Genomic DNA, 25,885 nt, shown 5'->3' on the forward strand with positions numbered 1-25,885 from the left:
GGATCTCATTTGGGGAATGGAAAGAGGGAGTTTTAACAAGCTGATGTGTTGATACTATATCATACAATGTCTTCTGTAATTTTGTTGACTTTTGAAAGCACTCCCATTTCAAGGTACACTTGTTAGAGGAGAGTGTTAGGGGTAGAGAAACTCTCCTGTATATTTGGTATCCTCATTTTCTAGAATTAGGCCCTCGTAGGTGACTAAAATTGGGGCGTGGTCACTTGTATACTGTCTTCCTACATACATATCATGTACACAAAACCAAATTCTTGTATCAATTACCGCATAGTCCAATGTACTACTATACTGGCCTCTAAAAAAGGTGTACTTAGCAGGTGTGTCCGAAGGAAGACGGCCATTCGCTGGGCGAAGGCCATGGGTGATCATAAGATGGATAAATTAGAGCACTCTACTATTTGACCTGACCTGTTTCTTTAAAGAGGAAAATGGCGGGATATTCCATGCTGCGTCTTCTAATTGAGTTACTTCTGAGAAAGCACAATTTGGTTCAAGTGTTACATTTAGGTCCCCTACAATAAAGATAAAATGCAAGTTTATATATTCTGAAACTAAGGCATTTAATACATAGAATGTTTTAGACAATTTGTTTGGGGGACCTGGTCTATTATAAATGTTATTACATAGTAGAAAAAAACCACACTTCTGCTGTATGGATAAGGCCAATATGTCCTCTGAGTCCACTTCAATTTCTTTGATTTTCCCCTTGACTGTAATCTTCAGCCATATAATAAGTCCTCCAGCTGGTCTCCCCATCGGGGAAGGTCTTGCTGATTTGCAGTAGGATTTAAAACCTTGCCTAAGTACATTATCTATCATCCATGTTTCTTGAAAAAAACAAATGTCAAAATTATCGATAAAGCCCCCCCAGTCTGGATCAACTAATTTAGTACGAATTCCTGCCAAATTCCATGACAAAAAGTTCGGAGTTAAATGCCCATCGCTTGCCGTCTTTTTCAATGGAGGTGGTGGGCTACACATATTACCAATTGGGTTTTTAGAGGTAGAGGTAGAGTTAGAGAGAGCATCTTTCGTACCTGGTAATGGACATTTCTCCCTCCTTTCAGCAGAAGGCACTGATGGGGACCCCTTTTCCCCATAAAATATAAAGTTGGGGGGCTCCCTTTGGGCCTGTTCGGGAATAAGTCAATCAGATTCATCTGCCAGGGATAATTGGACAGGATTCTTTAGTATTGTTGAGGCATTCGCGGGGGGACTGTCCTGTTTGTTGGATTGCACCAAAGGACTCTTAGAAGCTAGTGAATTTATAATTGGCACGTGGTCTTCTTCAGGCCAACAACTTTTAAAATAGATCTTCGAGCCATTTTTCAAAGGGTTTCTCATTTCTAAAGATAGAAAACCCCTTACCAGATCAGGGGTAGATAGTGTCAACTTTATCGTATCAAATTGGCCTACCGAAGCGGGATATCGCTGGGCAGAAATGATGTCTGAGTATATTACAGAGCTGCATTGACGGGTATGCCAGATCCAATGTATGACTTTATTTTTTAGAGATATTGTGTCTTCTTTCATATCTGTTACTACTGATGGAACCCTGCACATATAAATTGAATAGACACAGGCTCTATGCAGAGGTGCATTTTGTGCGGAATTTACGACCCTTGTATGCTTTAGGTGGGCCAGTGTTGGCACGCCAGAAATTTCTTTGGATCCAAAGGGACTACTCTGGTCAAATGGAGAAGCTGAGTTTGCCTGAGTTGGGGCACTTAGAGGCTGTAGCAAGAATTTTTCCTTAATTTTCCCAGAAACCGGTGCTATATAAGGCCTAGTTGTAATGAATGGCTCATGGTTATTTAAGTTGCGAAATTCCATGGAGGTACTTTTGGAACGAAGTAAAGACAAGACCTCAGCTAGGGAAGACTTTAGTTCTTTCACTTCTTCTTTTAATTCTACAACAAGCGTTAGCATGGGATGGATCTCATGTTGACTAGTGGCTTGGTCATTAACAATGCCCAGATCATCGTTTGTGCCCAGAGACTCCAGAGCAGAGAAACGATTTGAGCATGATACAATTGGAAACACTCTTACATATCACTGTAAGACCCTAGTATTTGGGTACCCCAGTACTGAGGGCATGGGATAGTAGGAGTAGGCCTTTGAGGGCAGCAGCACTGATTGTGCCGCCCTCTAGGGCCCTGCGCCCAGATACACCTAACACTTCCAGTGCAGGCTGAGTGTACTGGGGCAAACCTAAAAAGGCGAACTTGACATGGCACACTCCCTGTGTGCCCTGTCCACCATATACTTCATATGATATGGGTAAATCACCCCTCTGGTAGGCCTTACAGTCCTAAGACAGGGTGCACCATACTATATGTGATGGCATAATTCTATGAGCAATATGCTCCCACTGTGTCCTTGCCAAACCTGAGTGAACGGAGCAGCCATCTCAAGTACATGTGCTGGACACAGGTAAAACACATGCTCCTCAGTTACAAGATGGCCCTGCTGTACCCTGGGTTGTTTGTTATCAAACAACTCAGAATATTAAATCCATACTGGTACCAATATTGGATTTAACCCTAAATGTACCCAGGGGCCACCTTATGGGTGCCTCCTGCAAAAGCTAACCTAACGGGCATAGTTACTGACTGGTTCCATCCAGCCTGCCACTTCCAGACAGCCGGTATACAAACCTGGGGGAGAGCCATGGCTCTGGTTTGTAAAACAATGCCCTTCCTGGGTGGAGGAGCTAACACCCCCTCCCTCAGGAAAGTGCAACACCCTGGCGGTAAGCTTCAAATTTCAGCCCCCCAGGCCTGCTGATGGCTTCCCCCTTTGCAGACCCACACTTTTGGTGGGAGCTAAGGCGGGAAACTAAAAAAAAGGTAGGACAAGTGGCCTCACTGAGCATGCACCACCCCTACGGACTTGCAGGCAAAGTGCTCCCTCCATTTCATTTTCCTCCATGTTGGATGGCAGGAAAAATATCCAATGAGGTTTAGGGAAGTGACCCTTCCCACAAGAAGTGGTGACTGTAGTGGGTGTAGCCACCCAAGGGTAAGTGTACCATTGAACACTACCAGGCTCCCCCTAAAACACCCACTAAATTCAGTATTTAATGGGCTCCCCTAGACCAAGAAATTAGATTCATCTGGAAGAAAAGAAGACAGCACCAAAGAATCCGCCAAGATGAAAACAGAGGATCTGCTCCACCAGAAGAAGCTCCAAGACCCATGCTTGCTGCACCAGAGTCCCAACAATCGCTGCTGCGGAGAAGCTGATTGTTGGACCGACTCAAAAGACCGCGAGGACCTCCAAGCTTTGCAAATAGCCCAAGATCTCCCGCCTGACTGGAGGCACACTCAAAAAACCAAAGGAACCTGCAAGGAACCTACAAACCGGTGAGTGACCTTTCACTGACTTGATGATATCTCCTCAACCGGAAGATGCAGCCAGACCTATCAAAACACCCATGCAGCCCAGATGAGACCTGCAAGTGTAACAAGTTTGGTGGTTCAGCACCCTTCAGTGGCCAAGTTGTGACAATACACCAGGTACTGAACACTGCACATCGGACATCACCAAAACAGCTCTGACCCAGAGATGCAACTGGACCAGGAGGAAGCCCCATTTGAAGGACTTCAGTGACACCCTGGACCTCCCACCAGAGCACCCACGACTTACTGCAAGACCTCAAGAAGAAGACCTACGTCCAGCTCCAAAAGGTCCCTTTGCACACAGCATCCAAGACCTCCAAAACACCCTGCAACTGGCTGCCATGAGCCTTGCATCACTGGATCTGATGTATACCCCGGGTCCCCAAACTCTTGCAACCTCAACAGCCCAAGGGGACCCCCAGGCACTAACTTTAAATCTGCAAACCAGGTCATTTTCCAAGTGGCCACTGCAGGTGGCCCTGTGCCAAGGGATTTTCCAACGCTGCTTCCACCGGAACCAGGACCCTCCCAAGGCTCTCCAACTGGCACAAGGTGCCCACCGACTGCTGCGACCATCCTGCAAAAGAAGAGGCTGTTAACTCAAATGTACAATCTTTAACGCATTTTTAAAAGTGACTGCCTGTTGATTCCTATAGGGCGTAATTATGCACAGAAAGACTAACTTTCTTAAAACTTTTAAAAGTCACATTTCAAAAAGTGCTTAATGTATCTTAAAGTTGGTCTTACAATTTATATAAAAGTCTGAAGTATTTTTATAAATTCTGGTCTCTAGTTATTTAGTGAGTATGTGTGGTGCATGATTGGATTTGTGAGTATAGCAAATACTTAGCACATCTACTGGATTAGCCTAACTGCTCGACCAGCTACCTTAAAAATTGGAACATTAGGTGGTCTAATATTTACCACTGGAAACCAAAGTGTGGCTGCCTGGACTCCTTGAACAGTGTGCCTAGTTTTGCACACTACATGGAGGGCCAGCCTCCTACATTTGGTGTATCAGCGGTGGGATAAGGCTTTCAATTTGCTGATACCACTTTTTCAATTGTGTAAACACATGAGTAACTATCCAAATTGCCTTTAGATAATTGTTTTTGATTTTTCTAATTGACTACCATTTTTTACAATTTTTTAAAAGTAATTGTTAGGGGCCTGGTTAGGTCCCTACAACTTTAGAAAAAGGTTAAAAGTCTTTGCTTTAGTTCGTTATCCAAAAGGGGGAACTGTAAATTCCAAAAAGGTCCCAACTTTAGTAAGATAAAAATGTCTGATTCAGAGTTCAGAATCCAGAAGCTCAACCTGGAACCTTATGAGGCATATACCTATGACCTGGACCCACTGCCTGGACCCCCTGCACAGTGTGCTTAGTTTTGCACACTACATAGATGGCCAGCCTCCAACAGGTCCTCTCACAGGGTGTCCAATTAACAATTCAAAGGGGATAAAACAAAGTCCTTTTGTGGCACCTCCTTGTAAGCAAACAGAAGGTATGGCAAGAGGGCATCCCACTTATGCCTCAAGGGCTCTGACATGCCCATAATTAGGCCTTTCAAGGTGCGGTTGAAACTCTCAAGCATACCATTTCCTTGGGGGTGGTAAGGAGTGGTGAACTTGTAGGTCACCGCACACTCCTTCCACAGAGACTCCATATAGGTGGATATGAGGTTGGTACCCCTGTCAGACACCACTTCTTTGGGGAACCCCATGCAGGTAAAAATCCCCATCAATGCACGTCCTTGCACAGAGCAGTGATTGATCTCAAAAGAATGGCTTCTGGGTACCTGGTGGCATGGTTCACCAAGACCAAAATAAACCTGTTGCCCATGGCTGTCTTGGGATCCAGAGGCCCCACAATGTCAGTACCAACCCTTTCAAAGGGGGAGCCGACTACAAGAAAAGTTTGGATGGGAACCTTACATTTCCCCCCACTCTTTCCACTTGCTTGACAAGTTTGGCAAGACCTACATTGCACATCAGAGTGCCTGCACATTTAGGGCCAGTAAAAGTGTGTGACAAGCTGTTCAGCTAAAGGCGCATCATGAACCAGACCCAGTAGGAAGGCTGTGAAGCACTGGGGTACCACCAGCACAGAGGCTGCACCAGGCTCCATAACCTTAGGCTCACTATATAGGAGTCCACCCTCCCAATAAATCAAGAGTGAACCAGACTCCTTGCCAGATGCCTGGTCAGCAGCCTGCTGCCGCAAAGCCTCCAGAGAAGGAAATACCTTCTGTGCCCTGCAGAATGCTTCCCTAGTGGGTCCCTCTTCCTGCTGCCACTGAGACATCTCGGGTACCTCCCCCATTTCAGCCACTTGTTCCCCTTTAGGCTCCAGGGTGTCCCCCTCAGGTTCAGACTCCTCCCAGACTGTGGTAACTTCTGGGATGGGTTTCCCGCACTGTTGGAAAATGGGTTATGATAAGGGCACATAAGTACCTACACTTAGCAATAGGCCACTAACCTCCACTTAGGTCCAGTTAGGTCTCAGTAAATTAAACCTAGCTCAACCCTTGGTAGCTTGGCAACGAGCAACAAGGCTTAACTTAGGAGACAGAGTGTAAAGCATTCAAACATCACAAAACAGTAATTAAATAAAACACAGGAAACTTTTTAAAAATCCAAAATCAATTTATAACAATAGATTATATTTTTATCTTTAAAATGACACAAAAATGAATAAAATCGGATAAGGGGAACCAGAGATATCATTTTTTAAAGAATTATTGTATTCTAGCGCATAGAAACAGAAATCGCCAATCTGGTCATCTGGTCGCACCTCGACCGGGGCAAAGTCAAAGTTTAAGGCCAACCGCGATGGAGCCCGGCTCGGCTACAGCCCACGGGAGGCCTCGGTCAAAAGATTACCTTAGGACTCAGTCATTTTTCTGAAGATTTTCTTCAGCGGGAAGAACCTGCCAGTCCAATCCGACCTCCTGGAACTCTTCTTCGGATACGTGTCGCGGGAGCCCTTGGTGGAAATTTTTACCTTCGGACTTAGTCGTTTTTCGAGGTGAAAATCCTTGGACCGGGGCAAACCTGGATCTTGATCCGATGTCCTTGGAGCCCTCCTCGGATGCGCTGGCTGGGAGGTCCCGGTCAACTTCCTACATTCAGACTTAGGGGGTCATACCGACCTCGGCGGTCTTTTTGCAAGACCGCTGAGGTACCGCCGTGCTGAAGACCGCCAGTGGTGGCGGTCTTCGGCGCCGCGTATTTTGACCTCTGGCTGCCTGCCGTCCTTTTTCCTATGGAAAGCCGCCAGCAGCCATACTGGCGGATGGCGGGAAAGTGGAGGTTGCTCAACCTCCACCGCCACGTCAACAGAACACCGTCCACTGAATCACGTCCCATGATTCGGTGTGGCGGTGTTCTGGTGACGGTGTTCTGGTGGCGGAACTGCCCCCATGGATTCCGTACCCTCCCGGAGGATCAAAGGACAAGGTAAGTTGATTGTCCATTAGGGAAGGGGGTGGGGGAGTGTTGTGTGTTGTGTGCGTGCATGGGGGTGTGCGTGTGAGAGTGTAGAGGGGTGAGGGAGTGAGTGTATGCATGCAGGGGTGTTGTGTGCATGGGAAATGTGTGCGGGTCGGACGGTGTGCATGTCTGTTTGTATGTGTGCGGGTATGTGTTGTTGGGGTGTATGTGTGCGTGTAGGGGTGTGTATATGTGCATGTTGGGGGTGTGTGCGTGTAGGGGTGTGTATATGTGCATGTTCGGGGTCGGGGTAGGGAGGGGGGTTGTGGCACCTTTGGGGGGTGGCAGGGGGGTGGGGGGTGTGGGGGTAGGATTCGTGGGGTGTATCAGGGGGTGGGGGAGACCCCTATCAGTGCCAGGGAAGGAATTCACTGGCACTGATAGTGCCTACCGCCATGGATCTCATGGTGGTTCCCAACCACCCGGGATCCAAGGCGGTATGCAGGGTCCTGATACCGTCGGCAGTCTAGTGACAACCGCCGGGCTGGAGAGAGCAATCTCCAGCCCAGCGGTCTTCACCGCCATGGCGGTAGGAATGGTGCAGTGGCGGATGACCGCGGCGGTTACGGCTGCGGTCATAATTAAAAAAAAATATCCGCTGGCCTGTTTGTTGTCTTACCGCCGCTTTACCACCGACCGCCAGGGTCATAATGACCCCCTTAGTCTATTTTTGGGAGATTTTCTTCACCGGGACGAACCTGCAAGTCAGGCCGGGTCGCGGTTGAGGCAAGCCGGCTAGAGTTGCTGGAGCGGGTCGGTCTCTCTATGGAGCTTTTTTCAAAAAGTTCTCCAAAGTTCTCCAAACTTCTGGATCTTCTTCCAGATGTTCCTTTAAGATTCTTTTGGGGTCCACGGCTCACCCCAAGGTTCCAGAAGCTCTGAGATGCTCCTTGGGGGTGTGGACTACAACTCACAGAATGCACCTGGCACAAACTCCTTTTTGGCCACTGGACAGTGGTCAGCTGGTTGGTTTCTTCAGGAGTTGGTGCAGGGGACTCTGGTTAGCAATTTTTCATCTGTAGCAAACAGGGAGTCCCTCCTTGAACCAGTTGAAGCCAGGCAAAGTCCTTCTTGTGGTGAAGCCCAAGTGTGCAGCTGGTGCAGTTCTTCAGAGTGCAGGGTCCAGGTGCAGGCCAGGGGTCCAGCAGGGCAGTCCTTCTTCTTCTGTGGTTCTTCCAGGTAGGGATCTGGTAGGGAACTGTGGTGTGGGTGCAGGTCTGCCAGTTTTATCGCTGCTCCTGGGTGAAAAACAGGGGGGTCCTGGTTCTTCAATCAGGTGCAGGGTCCATCCCCCTGTGATGACCACTTCCTGGGAAGTGGGGCAAAAATCAATCCCAGGAAGCAACTTTCCTCAAAAATCCATCATGTCTGAAAGTGATTTTTGGAGGTTATATCTGGCTAAGCCCACCCACTGGTGTGGCTAAAAATCCTAAACACACCCCTCTCCTGCCCTCTCCTAATCTAATGGGGGCACCTAAGTGTCTGGGTTTGCATGATGTGAAGGTGTTGCTGGGTTGCTCCAAATGTCCTTCTCTGCCTTTGAAGACCAGTTTTGCAGCCCTCCCCCTTCCTGCTTTACCATCTGCTGAGGGGAGATCTCCTCCCACATGCACATCTCTTTGTGTGGATCCAGGCCACTTCACACCTCATCAAGGCAGCCTGGCCAGGCTGCCAGAGGCTGGCCAATCAGAGCACAGCAGCAAAAACACTGCAGGGCTGAAGTTGGCAACTTTTCAGGTAAAGTTTAAAACTCTTTACCTGAACAAGTTATATTAAATCCAACAACTGGAAGTTGTGGGATTTATTATAACAATTAATTTGATACCAAACTGCTGGCATCTGTTACTTAAGGGGACTTTAAAAATTAAAATAAAGTCTCCCCATTCTAGCCTATGGAGGCCACTCACTACAATGAGGGAAAAATGAATTTGGCTGTTTTACCTCACCGGGGCTTATGAAATTATTTTTATAAGGTCCCTGCTTATAGTTACATGGCACCCAGCCCTAGGGGCACATAGGGCACACCTTAGGGGTGACTTATATGTAGAAATAAGGTAGTTGAAGACTTTAGAACTACTTTTAATTCCAAAGTCAAATTTGCATATAACTTTAATTTAAAAGCAGCCAGCAAGGCAGGCCTGCTTTTAAAATGACACTGGGCACCTCAGCAGTGCACCTATGGGTGCACTACCTATGCTGGGGTCCCTAAACCTAAATGCCCTACCATATACTAGGGACTTATAGATAGGTTGACTTAGCCGATTATAATTAGCCTAATTTGCATACTGATTTTACACAGAGCACAGGCCCTGGGACTGGTTAGCAGGACCCAGGGCACCATCAGAGTCAGGAAAACACCAGCAAAAAGTGGAAAATGGGGGCAAAAAGTTAGAGGGCCTCTGCAATCAGCCCTCTTCTCTCACACGCCCCCCCATCCTTCATCCTTCTGGCAGGCACCTGGGATACTATTTTAGGCTCCAGGGCCTCCTGATGACCCTTACGGGCTGCCGTTGACCTAGTGGACACACACACCCACACAGGCAGACCCAACATATCCAACTGAGACCTGTGCTCCACCTTCTTTCAAGGGGAATCCTCCAGGGCATTGCCAAGCAGACAATCAACAGGCATGGTTGGACTCACAGCTACCCTCAAAGAACCTCAGACCCCCCCTCTCAAAGGGAACCTATGCCACTTTGCATAGGCGCTCTGAGTTATCTACTGCAACTACTTGGTGAAGTGCACGGGGAACTACCTGCTCACAGTAGTCACACTGGCTCCACCCTCTGTCCATTGATGGTCACTCACTGCCTGTATTTCTTGGTGTTCTCCAGCATGAGGGTCCTCTGGACCATCGTATAGTCCCCTAGTGAGACAAGGGTCATCTCAGCTGACTACCACCCACCTGGAACCAACTCCTCCCCAAAAGCTACACTGGCCAAACCTGGTGACTGAGCACCTGTGACCTACCTAATCACATGCATAGCACTTGCGGGGTCCCCTCTCTGCAGGTTTCCCTGTAAAGACTCAAGGTTTCTTTTCAATGGGGGGTTGGGAATCCTTACCATGGGAACTAGGTTGGGGCCCTTTAGAGAACTATTGCTGTTTACCCTTACCCCCCACTTCTTCTGGTGGGAACCCTGCCCACCCATGGAAGAGTCTCCCCCATAACTTCTTTGGACCCTGGTGCTTTCCCACCGGTGCGCTTCCTGAGCAAGCTTTCTAGGGTCAGTCAGCTTGCTGTCAATTAGGTGCTGGCTCAGCTCTGGAAAACAATGCTCCCAAGCAATCAAATTGTACAGCCCCTTATAAGTTGTCACCTTACTGCCCTTCACCCAACTTTCTAGTGACCTGCAAAAAGAGCCTACACACTCCAACCAAGTTTGGGATTCCTTCTTCGTATTCATACTTCTTAGGAGTACGACCATATCTGGTGAGAAGGGATTCATTCATGAGAGAGTAGGTGAGGCCCTGAGTATCCCCTAAGGATGTCAGAGTGTCCCTCTCCTCGGCCTCAAAGTGTTTCCACAGACTCATCACCCAATGTGCTTCAGGGACTATGTTCATGTGGAGAGCCGACTCATACCCCTTAAACTACAGATAGATCTCATCCTTCCTCTTATAATCCTTCACCAGGTCTTATGGAATGGCTGCACAGAGGTACTGCTACCACCATCTCTGCTGGACTGGCTCCAGCACCCTCAAACTTAACTCATGAGCCAAAAGCATATTTTTCTCCTCTATGGCCAACCTTCTCTCTTTTATTACCATTTTAGGTTTCTCTAACTCCAACTGCTGCATCCTCTCTGTGTGTCCGTCCTGCAACTCCTCAGGAGTCAGAACCTTGGATGACACACTGCTATCTGCATTGGAGACCCTCTCCCAGGCAGAACAGGTACATCAACTACACCACACAGATTACTCTGCACCTATTCACCCTCCTCCTCTATGTGACCCACAGCCTCCTTGGCTGCCACCCAGGCCCTCAACGCCTTTTGCCGTTCCTCCTTACTGGCGGAGCTCTTGATTGGGCAGGCAGGATCCTTACAAGACTGCTCCAGTTGAGCCACTGTAAACAGTATACTTTTGTTATATAGGTCTACATGTAGGGAGTACGTATACTGGACCATTAATTCTCCCAGTCCCTCTCCGTTTAGTACCACTGTAAACTCCACCAGTTCCTCCAACTCAAAAAAAGCATTTGTAGAGACAGCTGGTGTATCCCCAGATTGAGATATGTTGGTGAGTACTCAAAAATGCAAAGTTCCAAAGTAGTTCAGAGAGTTCCCAAGAGAGGTTTAAAAATCATAAAAAATGAATGCAGGAAAAGCCCAAAAAGAGAAAAAGCAAAAACAAGTAGTATGTGGTCACGTAATGGCCTGCCCTGAAAACAGTAGTGTACACTTAATCACTGTATGTTAAGTACAAATACAAGTTCTATCCTCACCACTGATCACCAGTGTTAGAAATGGGGACTTTGGTTGGCGGTCAGTTTGCACTCTGTCCAAGCAGGGACCCTCACTCTAGTCAGGGTAAGGGAGTTACACTCCTAAGACAACCCCTTGCTCACCCCCTTGGTAGCTAGGCAAAAGCAGTCAGACTTATCTCAAAGGCAATGTGTAAAGTATATGTACCAACACACAAAGTAATACAGTGAAAACACTACAAAATGGACACCACACAAGTTTAGAGATATAGGCAAATTTTATCTAAATCAAACAACACCAAAACGACAAAAATGCAACATACACAAGTAGTTAGGAATTTTCAAAATAATAGAATCTTCCTCCATAGAAAACAATGGAAACGTTGTAACACAAAGTACCTCGTTTGCGTCAAAAATAAAGCCGCACGGATTAGTCTGTGTTGAAAAAGTCAGCGATGCATTGTTTTTCTCTCCAGCAATTTGATGTGTTGATTTCTGGAAGGGGCACCTCGGGTACGTGCAGGTTCACGTTGGTTTTGACGCCCATTGATGATACGTGTGAAATCCGGCCGCACCTTTATGGAAAAAAGTGCTCTGTGGGGTTTGTGTCATTTTCAGCAGCCGCAAGCTAGCGTTGCATCATTTCTCCAGCCGCGATGCAGGTGATGCGTCGATTTCCCAGCCGAGATGCAGGTGGTGCATCTATTTCAGTCACGAGGCAGGTGGCATGTCGTTTTTACAGCCGCATTTCAGGTGCTGCATCAAAATTTTCCTTGCATGGCTTCCTGTGCGTGGATTTCAGGCCTTGTTCTACCAACTTCAACTTTCAAGGGCCCAGGGACTGGATAGGGCACCACTTGGCAGGGCAGAAGTCTCAGCACAGAGTCCAGATGTTGGGAAAGGAAGTGTTTGATGGCCCTGAAATATCAAAACACGAGGCAAGCTCAGTCCAAGCCCTTGGAGACACGTCACAAACAGGAATATACCAAAAAGTCCAGTCTTTGTCCTCTTTCAGGCAGAAGTAGCAACTGCAGGCTAACACAGCAAAGCCCATTCACAGGCAAAGCAGCAGTACTCCTCCTCCAGCTCTTCTCCTAGGCAGTTTTGGGATCACTACTTATACCCCTTTCCGTAGGCAAACTTCAAAGGAAAGTCTCTGTTGTTCACAAGATCCTGCCTTGCCTAGGCCTGGCCCCAGACACACACCAGGGGTTTGGAGACTGCATTGTTTGAGGGCAGGCACAGCTCTTACTTGTGTATGTGACCACTCCTCCCTCCACTCTAGCCCAGATGGCCCATCAGGATATGGTGGCTACACCCCAGCTCCCTTTGTCACTGTCAAATGGAGATTCACAAACTGCCCAACTGTCAGTCTGATCCAGACAGGGAATACACAAGCAGGCAGAGTCACATTAATGCGGTGCAAAAAAAGTTTAAATCAGGGCCAAGTATAAATATGGAGTTAGTTTTGCACCGAATTAGAGTTAAAAAAAATGACACTAATTTGGTGCAAACAGAGTATAAATATGCCCCTTAATGTTTAATATTGCATTGTTATAAAGTCCCTGTTTTGTTAACCTTAGGTGAAAAGGAAGGAACTGAAGCAAAGAATTTTGAGTTATATTCGTCTTCACGAATTGAACACATTCTGTTAGTGGTGGGTAAATTACCCTCTGAGCAATGGTATGACTTGTTATAGCATTTGTACCCTAAAGATTCTCACCATTGTACTGGAACATTCGTAAAAAGAGCATTGCTTAATGAAGATGAACTTTAAGGTGCAGATTTAATTAATGTGATATTTAAATGAAGCACATACTAATAGAAATAAACTTTAAACTTGTTATGAAGGGATGTGGCAAGCAATTTTTTAATAAAACATATAAACATTACATTTATTATGAGCTGCAACCTGGAATGTAATAGATTAGCATGAATGCTAAGCGAATAAAACGTTTGCTGGAACCAAATACAGTCGCTGTTCAAAATGAAAAATATTTTTTAAACTGAAATAATACACGGTTGCTGAGAAGTAGACAGATCTATTGCGATTTTTAAACCATGGCACATGCACTCAGAAACGATTGAGCTCTGTAATGTATACTTTTTGAAAATATTGATTCATCTTTTTTTTTTTATTTCCAGGGCTTGTCAAAATGATATGTCAGTCTATTAAAATTCAAAAAACTTCTTCCTGTAATTTGTCATCAGAAATAACACTTTCCCTTATACTAAAGATGTCATTTATAATAAAGTGGGACCATTAACTCACATATACAAATGTATTAATACATTAGTGGCAATGTTTTACAGTATCCTGAAGTCTACCTTCCCTGGACAGCTTTCTATGGCAAAACAAATTAGGAGAAGCACATTTTCTTGTGGAGGTGAAAGCTTGTGAAAGAAAGTATTCCTTCATCATTCAAAGACATTTTCGTTAAGTCATACTGCTTTATGTTTCTTATGTAAATGCAAGGCTGTTTGCGGCCTGCTCATTAATTATGCAAGTTGTAAACTATTCCTATTCGCGCACGTAAAGGCTCTTTTGACATTGAGTGGTTCATGTGTCAAATAAACTAGAAGAGTCAAGGTTCCTTGCTTTGTGGTTGTCGGCCAAACACTCGAAGGCCTAACGGTCATTCTTGAACACAAGGATGCGAGTTACTACTATATACTGAGTACTGCCTCCCTTCTTAGTAACATTTTAACAATATTTCACAGCATCTCTATATTTTGGGGTTTTACGGTGCAAAACTTTTTGGGGCAAAACTGCCTTAGTGCAGTTTTACACCAAAAAGTATAAATAAGGCCCTAAACCTTTTGAGCTGTGTAACACGGGAGTCCTTGATGCTCAAACCCAAGCATACCTCAGTTTGCAAAAGTAACATGAGTAAGGCAACGCGCAGACCCTGACACAGAGCTAAACTAGATTTTCTTCACTGATGTATTAACGAGGGTCTGTTTCTTCATTTGCCAATGCAATTGAATCAGTTCACACATCATTAGCATCTAGGACCATGGTTAAATGGAGGCTACTTCCTCTTAGGTAACCTACATTTATAGTCACAGAGGTATAAACAGACTGGTCACAGATATAGTTTCAAATTGTTCGCCAAACGTTTGTGGCTGGTCTGTTATTTTGAATTGCACTACTTTATAAAAGTGACATTTTCAAATAGACAATTTAAAAGCCAACTTTACCAAAAGATGTATTTTTAAATTGTGAGTTCAGGGACCCCAAACGCCATATCTCTATCTGCTCCCAAAGAAAAACTGCACTTAAAAGTTACTTAGAGGCAGCCCCCATGTTACCCTGTGATAGAGATAGGCCTTGTAACAGTGAAAAACGAATTTGGCAGTATTTCACTGTTAGGGCATGTAAAACACATCAGTACATGTGCCACCTTTAATATACACAGCACCCTGCCCATGGGACTACGTTAGGGGTGCCTTACATGTATAAAAAGGGAAGGTTACCCACTTGCCAGGTCGAATTGGTAGTTTAAAATTGCACACAGACACTGCAGTGGCAGGTCTGAGCAAGGTTTACAGAGTGACTCGTGGGTGCCACAACCAGTGCAGGAGGCCCACTAGTAGCATTTGATTTACAGGCCCTGGACACCTATAGTGCACTTTACTAGGGACTTACTAGTAAATCAACTATGACAATCATGGAAAAGCCAATTACCTATGTCATTTGCACACAAAGCACTTGCACTCTGGCATTGGTCAGAACAGTAATATGCCCAGAGCACCAAAACCTACAAAAAACAAAGTCCAACACACAGTCAAAACATAGAAAGCTGAGGCAAAAAAGATGGGAGACCACGCCAAGGAAGCCAGGTCTAACACCCACCATGTTTTTCAATCATACTGCTGCCGAAATATATATTTGTAAATTGTTTAAATTGTTCTACATACAATGTGGACTAGAGTAATTGTAAGTGTAATAAGACAGGTCTACATTTCCATATGTTGAGACCTTAATAGATTAATTAATTAATGTTTAATGCTTGCCTGGTGTCGTTGATTTACTTCAAGTGGCCACTGAAACACATACTTTCTGCCTTCCCACTTGAAGGGTACTCTTTAGAAAAAAGAAGGCAATTGATTTATAAACCACTTCGGAGAGGAAAGACCTATGTAGGTCCATGCAGGCCAGATTGATGGTAGACATTCAGGAAATCCACATACAATAGATTTGAATAGAATCATTTGTTTTTTATTTTATTTTTTTATTTAGAAATTTTCTATTGCGCTGGCAAGACCCCGAGGGCATCAGAGTGCTTTACAACAGTATAGATAATAAACACATGAAAAACACATAAAAAACATAAGGATCCCATTGCAGACAGGTTATACAGTGGGGTTCTCACGGACAAGAAGATAGCGATCCGGCAGTGGTGGTATGGCGGGTGGGAGATTCTTTTTGGCATGTAAGTTGGATGAGGAGGTATTCTTTAAGTAGCTTTTGAAGATCTGATGGGAAGGGTTAGATCTGATGTGAATAGGTATGGCGTTCCAGATTCTCAGCGCGTTGTTTGAGAATGAGCATGTCCGAGTTTTTTGGTTTTTGGCAGGAGGAGGAGGAAGGTGTTTGAGCTTCTTAGTGATCTTGTTTAACCTGCTTTCAAGAGTTTTTTGACGAGGTATTCTGGTTTCCCAGTGTGAAGGGCTTTGTGTGTTAGGCAGGCAGTGAGGAACGAGCAACGGACCTCAAATTGGAGCCATTTAAGACTCTTCAGGGAGATGTGGTCATATTTTTTAATTCCCGTCAGCAGTCTAGGAGCTGCGTGAAGAGTGGACCTCATAGGGGCAAGTTGGGATTTGGCTGTGCCGGTAAGAATGGAGATCCCATAGTCTAGTTTCGAAAGTACCAGTGCTTATGTGGCCTGTTTGAGATCATCCTGGGGAATGAAGGATTTGATTTTGTTCAGAAGTTTACGGCTGTGGAAAGTGTTGTTAGCGTTCTTCTTGATGTGGTCCTGCATAGTCAGGTTGGAGTCCAGAGTGATTCTCAGAGACTTGACCGTTCTCGAAGGGGTGAGAATACATTTGACAGCGTTGATGGACTTTAGCAATTTAGCATTCTTGCAACTGATAGCCAAGAGTGGACTTCTTTGAGGGTGTTGTTCAGGTGGTGGATATCTTCTAAAGAGGATATTTCAATATAAAGTTGTGTGTCATCGGCATAGAGATGGAAGGGGATATTGGCTCGAGCGAGAATGGTGGTAAGAGGGTCCATGTTGATGTTAAAGAGTGTGGGAGAGAGGACAGATCCTTGGGGGACTCCTCTGGTAATTAATGAGGTGGGCGAGGTCGAGATGAGTATTTTTAATTGTTGCGTTCTGTTTTTTTAGGAAGGAGGAAAACCAGCGGAGGACTGTACCTTCAATGGCGAGTCTCTTCTGGAGAGAGTCCAGAAGGAGCTTGTGGTTGACAGTGTTGAAGGCCGCGGTTAGGTCTAGGAGAATCAGAAGGCAGCATTGGTCGGAGTCAAGGGAGTTGGGGAGGTCATCTACTATTTTTAGGATGGCTGATTCTGTGCTACAACCTTTTCTGAAATCTATATGTAGAGGGTTGAGGAGGTTGTTGTTATCAATGTGATGGGTTAGTTGTTGGAGAACACATTTTTCTAGAGTTTTGGCAAGGAAGGGAAGGTTGGAGACTGGTCTGTAATTATGGAGGATGTTAGGGTCAGCTCCTGGTTTCTTTAGAATCAGCGTGATTTGGCCTAGTTTGAGGCAGTCAGGAATCACGCCGGTTTGAAGAGAGCTGTTGATGATCTTAGTCCATGTCGGAGAGAAGGACTGGTGGAGTTTTGTTGCCAGGGAGGAAGGGAGAGGGTCGGCTAGGTGGGAGGATGTTTTGGAGGTGGACATTATTTTGGAGATGTCCGATGCCAGGAGGGGATGGAAGGATATCCAGCTGGCGAGGGTCGACAGCTGGATCTGGTTGGGGAGATACAATTCAGTTTTGAGCAGTAGGTTGTCAGAGAGGGATGGAACAGGGATAAAATTGTTACTGGAGGGTGGGGGGGCTCTGTAATAGGAGGGGTGTCAGGTACTCAATCTCAGTGATTTTATCATTGAAGAAATTAGCGAAATTGACACAGGTGTCTATGGTTGCAGGTAGGGGCTTGAGGGGAGATTTAGTAGTTTGTTGTTTGATGATGTTGAAGAGCTCCTTAGGGCGGTTTTTGGCTCTGTCGAGAGCATTGCGGAAAAATGAGTTTTTTTCGTTGGATATATGTTTTTTGTTTCATTGAAATTAATTAAAGAGTGTTGTGGAACTGTTGCATTGATGTGGCACTCCAGCCCAATGTTATACACAACTTGCCCTATGGCCACTGATGAACGCCATTCGAAGCATGTTACCGTCATGGCCAATAACTGAATATTGTTTGCAAACTGTGATGTTTGGAGCCCTGAACACATTTTACGAATTCACAAGATTCTCTGTCCATTTAATCAAGCAGCGGGGAAGCATCACAGGTTGGGAGGAGGCAGGGGTGGTACAAGTCATCATACGAGACAAGTGAAAACAAGTCAACATTCTTAGCTAACCACCTACCTGAAACCCAAATACAAAGCTCTTTGCCAAAGCTGGAATATTGCAAAGTACGGCAAGCAAGATCAAACCTATTGCATTTCTCAAGTTTGTATGTGGCTGTTTCTGTAAGGGAATCCCATATTTATGGGAGACAAATATTTTCACATCGACCGATCGGTAAAGAGTTTGTTCTAGATTACTATTATTTAAATGTTGTCGATAAATAACCATCCGTGCATAGGTCTTGAAAATACTTATTTATAGCTGGCACATCAGTTTTTGGATGGTAATTTGCGACCAAACTTTCCTTTTGCAAAAAACGTATAAAGTAGTATACGTTGATGATCATTAACACTTATTCTCCTAATTAAAGTATAATTCGAAAAATGCAGAAGACATAACACATCTTCTTTGTTCATAATGTCCGGCATCTGATGGCAGTCAATGCAGAGGACAAATAAGGCATGTGTCCTGAAAAAGGAAAGGAAAGCCTGTGTAAATAAGAGTTGCATGAAGTCAAGCGAACAAGGGACGCCATTCATGCACCGGCCAAATCCACATTTTAGCACATTTCACAAGTGAGGAGTGTAGTCAGAGCTGTCAGAAGCCTTTCACAAGCTGACCTCGGCCAGACCCAGTTGAGAAGAGGAAGAGTGAGGTGCTGGCTCCAAATACAGACACCTCCGTCATTCTGTAACCTTCATTTAACTTTTCACCAGCACCATGGGACGGACAGGGCTTCTTGTGCTTCTCGTTATTTCGCTCCTGCTGATGGATCAGTTTGAGAGTCAGCCACTAAAACCCAACAGTGGGAAAAAACGGAGGTCCAAGGAAAAAGGTAATTTTTTTTAAATGTATTTTTACAACTTGAACATGTGGCAGATTATCAAGCGTCAGAAAATGTAGCCTCGAGCTGTGTATTTCTTAAAAATGGCATTTAAGTGTCTGCAGTTCTAACAGGAGAGGTGATACTGTCCTACAGAGTATTAGGTAATATTTGTGCCCAGTGCATCCAAGGCTGAAGAAAACACGTTTCAGGTAACGTCTACTATGATCAGAACATCATCAGTACATATTAGCCACACATAAAGTGTGAACATAATTAATTAGATATGCATTTCTGCCATACAAATAGAAACATATATTAATTTTGTGGCAGGGGTGGAAAGAAGGTTTTCAAGGGTTGCTTTTGAATTTAACTGCAGTTTGATGTTTATTTATGCTTATTTTTTAAAAATGAAATGGAGTAGTATTGTGACCACGGCAAAATACTCTTAACTGGACATAGTCTTGGCACACAGTTGTACAGTTACCAAAATGCAAATAGAGGTCTACAAAGCATGTCAGAAAGTGTTTCCTACTCAATCAAGTAGGAAAGCACTTGCAATAATACAAAAGACCCAAGTCACATTCATGAATGTCAAAGAAAGAAAACGTATTAGGACAGGACCATATTATCTTTCTGTGTCATTCTTTACCACGAATGTGCAGCGTGTTTAAATCTATGGACACTCCAGAAAGGGTAGATTATCTTCCAAAATAGAGAATTTAACAACATGCCTAAATTAGAATTTGCTTTGGACAGTTCAGTATCCCGTTGCCATTATGGTATTTTCGTGGGTTCCCACTCATTCGCTCTTCCTCCTGCCAGTTCCGCACCTCCTAATGCACCATCACTGGACCACTCCCTCTCTCAAACACCCGCACACACTTTCCACGCCTGCTCCTTAGCACAGCTGAGCACCAGAAACAGATATTTCATGCATCGGAACGACGATGTCTGTTATTTTTTTTAAACTTTTTTCAATGAAGGACTATGGTCAATACTGTAAAAATAGCAGTCACATGTTGAAATATTTTCAATATGGCTATTTTTTTTAAATAACTCCTTGACCTACTATTGCCTCACAACACAGCTGTATTAATGCTGTTTATTTCGAAATTCCTCTTTCTAGATCTCCTGTGTAGCAAAAAAACATGGCGTCAATGCCAATGATGAAAAATTGATACAGGTAATTATTGATATTCACCTGCACAAAGCCAATGAATTCAGAACGGGTGTTTTGGGTGCACCACCGAACAGAGAAGCTAGGTTAAAGACGTGCAGACATGTGCAGACATTCACAAGCGGAAGCATGCCAATTACACTAACAGTAGAAATGTGGATTGCATGGACGAAAAATAGAGATTCGTTTATGGTTGAGAAGAAGATGGCGAGAAGCTGTGCCTTGAGAACCTTCACAGAACACTTCAGAGAGTGAACAGATCATAAATAAATGGGTGTGTGGGGGGTTTCAGCTGGTCACCTGACAGCCTAATGGGATCTGAAGAGAAGACTTGGTTGCAGCTGCATTCTTTTTAAAATATTAGAAATTCCTATAGGAGCATTGACATATGGACTATATGATCGCCTTAGGAGTTTATGAGCTTATTTGTCATGCAGTTTGAGTGATTTGGATGAAAAGCCTTTAAATTCATGCATCAGGTGTTACAGAAGATGCAAGCTGAGTGTGGGAGCTCATGTAATTGATTTTGACTATGGGTGTTGTGATCACATTTGCTTCGGTTTGTGACCAAGCAGTATCATTCTTACCACTAGCTTGGCGGTGTTGAATAGGCTCATTAGTAAGGTAACTGTATGAAGTAGAGAGAGAGTCTGGAGTCGGGAGGGGAAGCTCTTTGTGAGAGCAGTGGCCTGGGTTTGCCATGTAGGCTAATTTGGGAACCGATTTTTGGAACACTTTAGTTCTCTTAACTCTAAAAGGAAAGGTGTTTACGAATATACATTAACAGAAGCTTTGTGCAGGTCGAGAGGCAGGGTGAGGGGCTTTCCATATTAATGCCATTGCTCAAACCTGAAATTGTTGAGGGCGTGTCTCGTGATCAATAGGATCAATTGAGAATTTGTAGGTTTAAGATAAAAGTCTGATTTTCATAGTTGGATGGTGTACATGCATGAACTATAGAAAAAGGGATGTCAGTGGATGACAGATGGAATAAAGTCGAGTGTGTTAGTATATTTATGAAAAGCAATGTACTTTGTATTAATATTGCTCCCAGAAACTCCATGTATTGATTAAATAGCAATGAAATGAATATGGATCTCAGTGAGACTCCTCACATCGGAAGATCTGGTGGGGGAGTATGAGTCTATATTATAAATTGCTTAGTACTAGATAGCTAGAAAATGAACCATTTATAGTGGGTGATTTAAACTTTTAGGTGCCCAGTTATAGAGGATCGGAACTACAATAGATGTACATGAAATTGTAGTTTTAATTCCTGGAAGGTTTGTATGTGGGTTAGCACTGAAGTAGTTAATATTTATAAGTCAACTCTACCAAAATGTGTTCACGAAGTATTAAAACACGATCTACCGGCAATGACTGTCTTGATATGATATTAATAAATATTAATATAATTTTTTACATTCAGTGACATTGTACATTTGAAGAGGGAATGACTTGTCTTATAAGGATCTTCCTGTGTTTTATGTATTTGTATTTTTAAAGCAGATTGTGGGATTAAAACCACCATATATATTTTTTATAGCTTTCATGCTATTCTGTTTTGTCTTATTGTGTAGTATAGGCTTATGTGTATAATATATGTGAGATTGAATGGTGTGGAGTGCTATTGATGATGTCTGGTGGTATGTTTTAACTGTTACTAAGGTGGCACTTGAGAAACTTGGTCTAAATGTGAAGCAAATCACTAAATATGATAATCACAAAACTCTCTCTCTTTCTCTCTCGCTCTGTCTCGTTCAAACTCTTAAGCAGTTTGCAGTAGAATTGTCTTCTCTGTTATCACCACAAGCTCACTACACGGCCTAGTTATCACCAAGAACTAGATTGACCCTAAAGGTCTCAGTCCTGCAGCTCTACCTATTCCTGTCACTGTTGCAATCAACATGCTTGGGGAGATTATCGTGAAGCTTAACAATAAACCACAGAATGCTTGATTCAATATATAACACCTTCTTTTGTTACCTAACCACTAACTTATTAACACAGACTTATCACCAACATATACATAGGGTAAAGTTTGGGTATAACACTGAAATAAGGCACTTTAACCCACTGCTCACTGTGTAAATACCCATCTCCCTCTGGCCATGTTATCTAAAATATTCATGTTATCTAAAACATTTTGGTCAATATCCCACTCAGCCCTCGAACTTCTTGCCAGACAAATGTTCCCATGTCTTACTCTCCAGCAATATTCTCCTTCAAATCCCCCAGGACCTTCAACCAAGTCTGCATTCCAAATCTATTGGTGATGTTTTGAAACATGCTTGACACAGGTTATTCTTGGTATTATTTCGCTTCTGCTGCTTCCCACTCAAAGCCCTGGATCTCTCAGTAAGGGATGAAAGCAGAGGGAGCAAAAATAAGTTGACCCAGATTGTTAAGGCCTATAAATATATATTAGACAACCTTTACCTGGGCAATCTAAAATCAGGCTACTTGCAAACTTCAACTATCTTCAACCTCGACATCTGTAGCTTTCACAGACTATTACCAACCACCTCTTATGAATCAATACATATCTACCTCACAATTATTAATCTTGGGAAATGGCTTTGCACCATATATCTCATCTAAAGTTTGCTCAATAAAGTCTTGCCACACGTTTCACCACTCATTCTCCATCCCACAACTCTTGTCTCCAAACTCAATCTGCTTTGTATTTGGGCTTCCACACAACATCATCATCAGTGCTCCTCACCATAATTAAATGAGCTAATCGACCAGGCACTCGATCTTATCCTGTCCATTCAAGAATCAACAATTATTTTGTTTCTGCTCCAAAGTCCTGTTTTTCCTTGCTGCTCTCTTGAACCTAACAAAAATATATTGTAACTAACTCCAGTGCTTCTGGCTTCACCTCTGTTTACAATCTTATTGAACCTATCAATCAGTGGCGTTTTTCTATTAGGGCTCCTGGGCTACACCCCCCTGCTTTATCATACCAAGCGTGAATAATAATCTTTTCTTCCCTTTTGGTATAAAAGAAAATGCCGTCTAGCAGCCTTAGCCTTAGCTCTGCTAGTGAGAATGTCAGATGTCTGGCGCAGATGCACAAAGACACTGGCACCAGCCATCAGAGACTGTCCAGGGCTCGTGAAACCCCTCACCATGGCCTCAGACCTCTGGTACACCTTAGTGCCTCCCCTTCGGTGACAATTTGGAAGCATCACAGATAAAGTTAACCACAGGAGTTGCAGGCTTAAGCCCTGCAGTGCCTGTGGTGACACGTCACTCAGCCAGTCACTCCACCCTTTCCCAACTCGTCACAGATTTGGGAATGGGTGGGGTGAATGAGCAGAGACTGAAAACGAAAATCTATGACTATGCAGGTTTGAGGTTTCAGTTTAAAGTGTCCAAAGATGAGCAAGTTTAATTTCAAAGCTGAAATTAGCAGCAGCAAGCGGGACCTGCACAGACAGCAAGATAAGAAAAAACTGCTTTTCAATACTGTGTATGTATGTGTGATAGTGTGTGTCCGTGGGAGAGAGTGTGCGTATATGTGAGCATGTTTTTATGTCTGTGTGTGTATGTGTGAGTAAAGAGGAGAGTGTCAGTTAAGAAGTGAGTCAAAGTGAGGACAATGAGTGATATGAAGAGTGCGTACAAGTGAGAATGAATGAGGGAGAGAGAATGACAGAAGGAAACCAGATGTTACTGTGTGGACGACTGAGTGAGTCAAGTCTGAGTGAGCCTTAGAGAGTCAGGGAATGAGTGAGAGTGAGTCAGAGTGAGACTGCAACCAATTGAGTGGGACTGAGGGCGAATGATTGTGTCTGAGTAAGTTGGAGTCAGAATGAGTGTGACTAAGTGAGTAAGAGTAGATCAGAATGAATAAGAATGAGTATGACTGGGTGAATCAGTGAGAATGTGTGAGATTGAGTGGGAATGACTGAGGCTGACTATGAATGAGTAAGACTGAGTCACAATGAGACTGAGTGAGTCAGAATGAGCAAGACTAAGTGGGACTGAGTGTGAATGAGTGAGAAAGATTGCATATGAGTGAGTTACAGTGAGATTGAATTAGAATGAGTAAGACTGAGTGAATCAGGGAGGACAAGTGAGTTAAGGGGAGACTCATGAAAACTAGTTGAGAATGAGTGAGACTGAGTAGGAATGAGTGAGTAAGAGTGAGGCAGAGGTAAACTGGGTGAGCCAGAGTCACATTGCGTGAGTCAGAATGAGAGAGGCTGAGTGGGACTGAGTGAGAATGAGTGGGGCTGGTTGAGTATGAGTCACAGTGACATTGAGTGAATCAGAATTAGTGGGACTAAATGAATCAGGAAGAATGAGTGAGTCATGGGGAGACTCAGGGACACTATGTGAGAATGAGGGAGACTGGGTGGGAATGAGTAACTCAGAGTGAGACTGACCAAGACTAAGTAAGACTAAGTGAGTCATAGTGAGATTGAATCAAACAGATTGACTTAAAATGAGAGGGATTGATTGAGAGTAACTGAGAATGAGTGAGACTGAGTGGATCAGAGTGAGAATGAGTGAGACTGCTTCAGTCAGTGGAACTGAGTCAGAGTAAGTAAAAGTGACTGAAAGTGCGATTGAGAGTCAGTTACTGAAATTGAGTGAGAATATGTGAGAGAATAAGACTGGCTGCAAGCGATTGTGAGTGAACCACCTCACCAAAAGCTCCAATTAAGTGAGTCTATCTCATTCACTAGAATTCAAGTTAAGGATTACACCTCACCACTCTTTATGGCCACCAGCTGCCATTGATCATCATACTCCTTGATTTATTATCTGAACTTGACACAATTTGTCATCCTACTCTTGTGCCTCAGCTCCCTAGGTATCATTGCTATCAGCACAACTGGTTCTTACAGTGCCTCAGTCACCAATATTTTTTACTTACCTGAAACTCCATCTCCATGCACCTACTGCTCTACCAGTTTGCATCCCTTTGGACTCAGTCCTAGATCAGTTTGTGTATTCTCTATACAACATTTGCCTCTGTGATATCATCTCCACTTTTTTCAGGATCACTGTTTTTAGCCTTTTTGCTAGAGCCTATTTTTTGCTGACTATAGAATTTTGTGCACATTTCGGCCCTGATTCTAACCCCGGCGGTCTTTGACCGCCGGGGCGAGGGTCGGCGGGAGCACCGCCGACAGACCGGCGGTGCCCCGCAGGGCATTCTGACCGCGGCGCTTTGGCCGCGGTCAGAAAGGGTAAACCGGCGGTCTCCCGCCGGTTTACCGCTGCCCTCAGAATCCCCCATGGCGGCGCAGCTTGCTGCGCCGCCATGGGGGATTCTGACCCCCCCTACCGCCATCCTGTTCATGGCGGGAAAGCCACCATGAACAGGATGGCGGTAGGGGGGGGTCGCGGGGCCCCTCGGGGCCCCTGCCGTGCCCATGCCATTGGCATGGGCACGGCAGGGGCCCCCGTAAGAGGGCCCCGCAAGGTATTTCAGTGTCTGCCTTGCAGACACTGAAATACGCGACGGGTGCTACTGCACCCGTCGCACCTTCCCACTCCGCCGGCTCGATTACGAGCCGGCATCCTCGTGGGAAGGGAGTTTTTCCCTGGGCTGGCGGGCGGTCTTTTGGAGACCGCCCGCCAGCCCAGGGAAAAACTCATAATACCCTCCGCGGTCTTCTGACCGCGGAGCGGTATTATGGGGGCGGAATTCTGGCGGGCGGCCTCCGCCGCCCGCCAGAATTAGAATGACCCCCTTCGTCTGCTAACCAGTGGTAAATTGCTTGAGCTCCTCCTTTCAGCATGGTAAAATTAATATAATCGTGATTGGCATATTACCTAGTCTATAAGTCCCTAGTACATGGAACTAAGGTATACCCAGGACCTTTATTTTAAATGTCACAAGTGAACTGCAGCACCCATTGTGCCATTCATTTCAGCGAAAATGTAGACATGACTGCAGGCCTGCATCCTGTAGCCTTGCTGTACAGGTTTTAACTGCACCATTGTTCAGTCAAAATAAAAAAGTT

General features: G+C 44.6%; 1 protein-coding gene across 1 annotated transcript in view; it reads left to right on the forward strand.

Moving 5' to 3' along the window:
• Positions 1-18,477: 18,477 nt before the first annotated feature.
• CLEC3A (C-type lectin domain family 3 member A) overlaps positions 18,478-25,885 on the forward strand; it is a 140,212-nt gene continuing 132,804 nt past the window's right edge. The window contains exon 1 of the mRNA XM_069216814.1: positions 18,478-18,730. Within this exon, the coding sequence (XP_069072915.1) occupies positions 18,616-18,730 (115 nt within the window). The 5' untranslated portion in view covers positions 18,478-18,615. The remainder of the gene's footprint in view (positions 18,731-25,885) is intronic.

Source organism: Pleurodeles waltl, chromosome 12 (genome assembly GCF_031143425.1).
Source record: "Pleurodeles waltl isolate 20211129_DDA chromosome 12, aPleWal1.hap1.20221129, whole genome shotgun sequence".
Taxonomy (NCBI): domain Eukaryota; kingdom Metazoa; phylum Chordata; class Amphibia; order Caudata; family Salamandridae; genus Pleurodeles; species Pleurodeles waltl.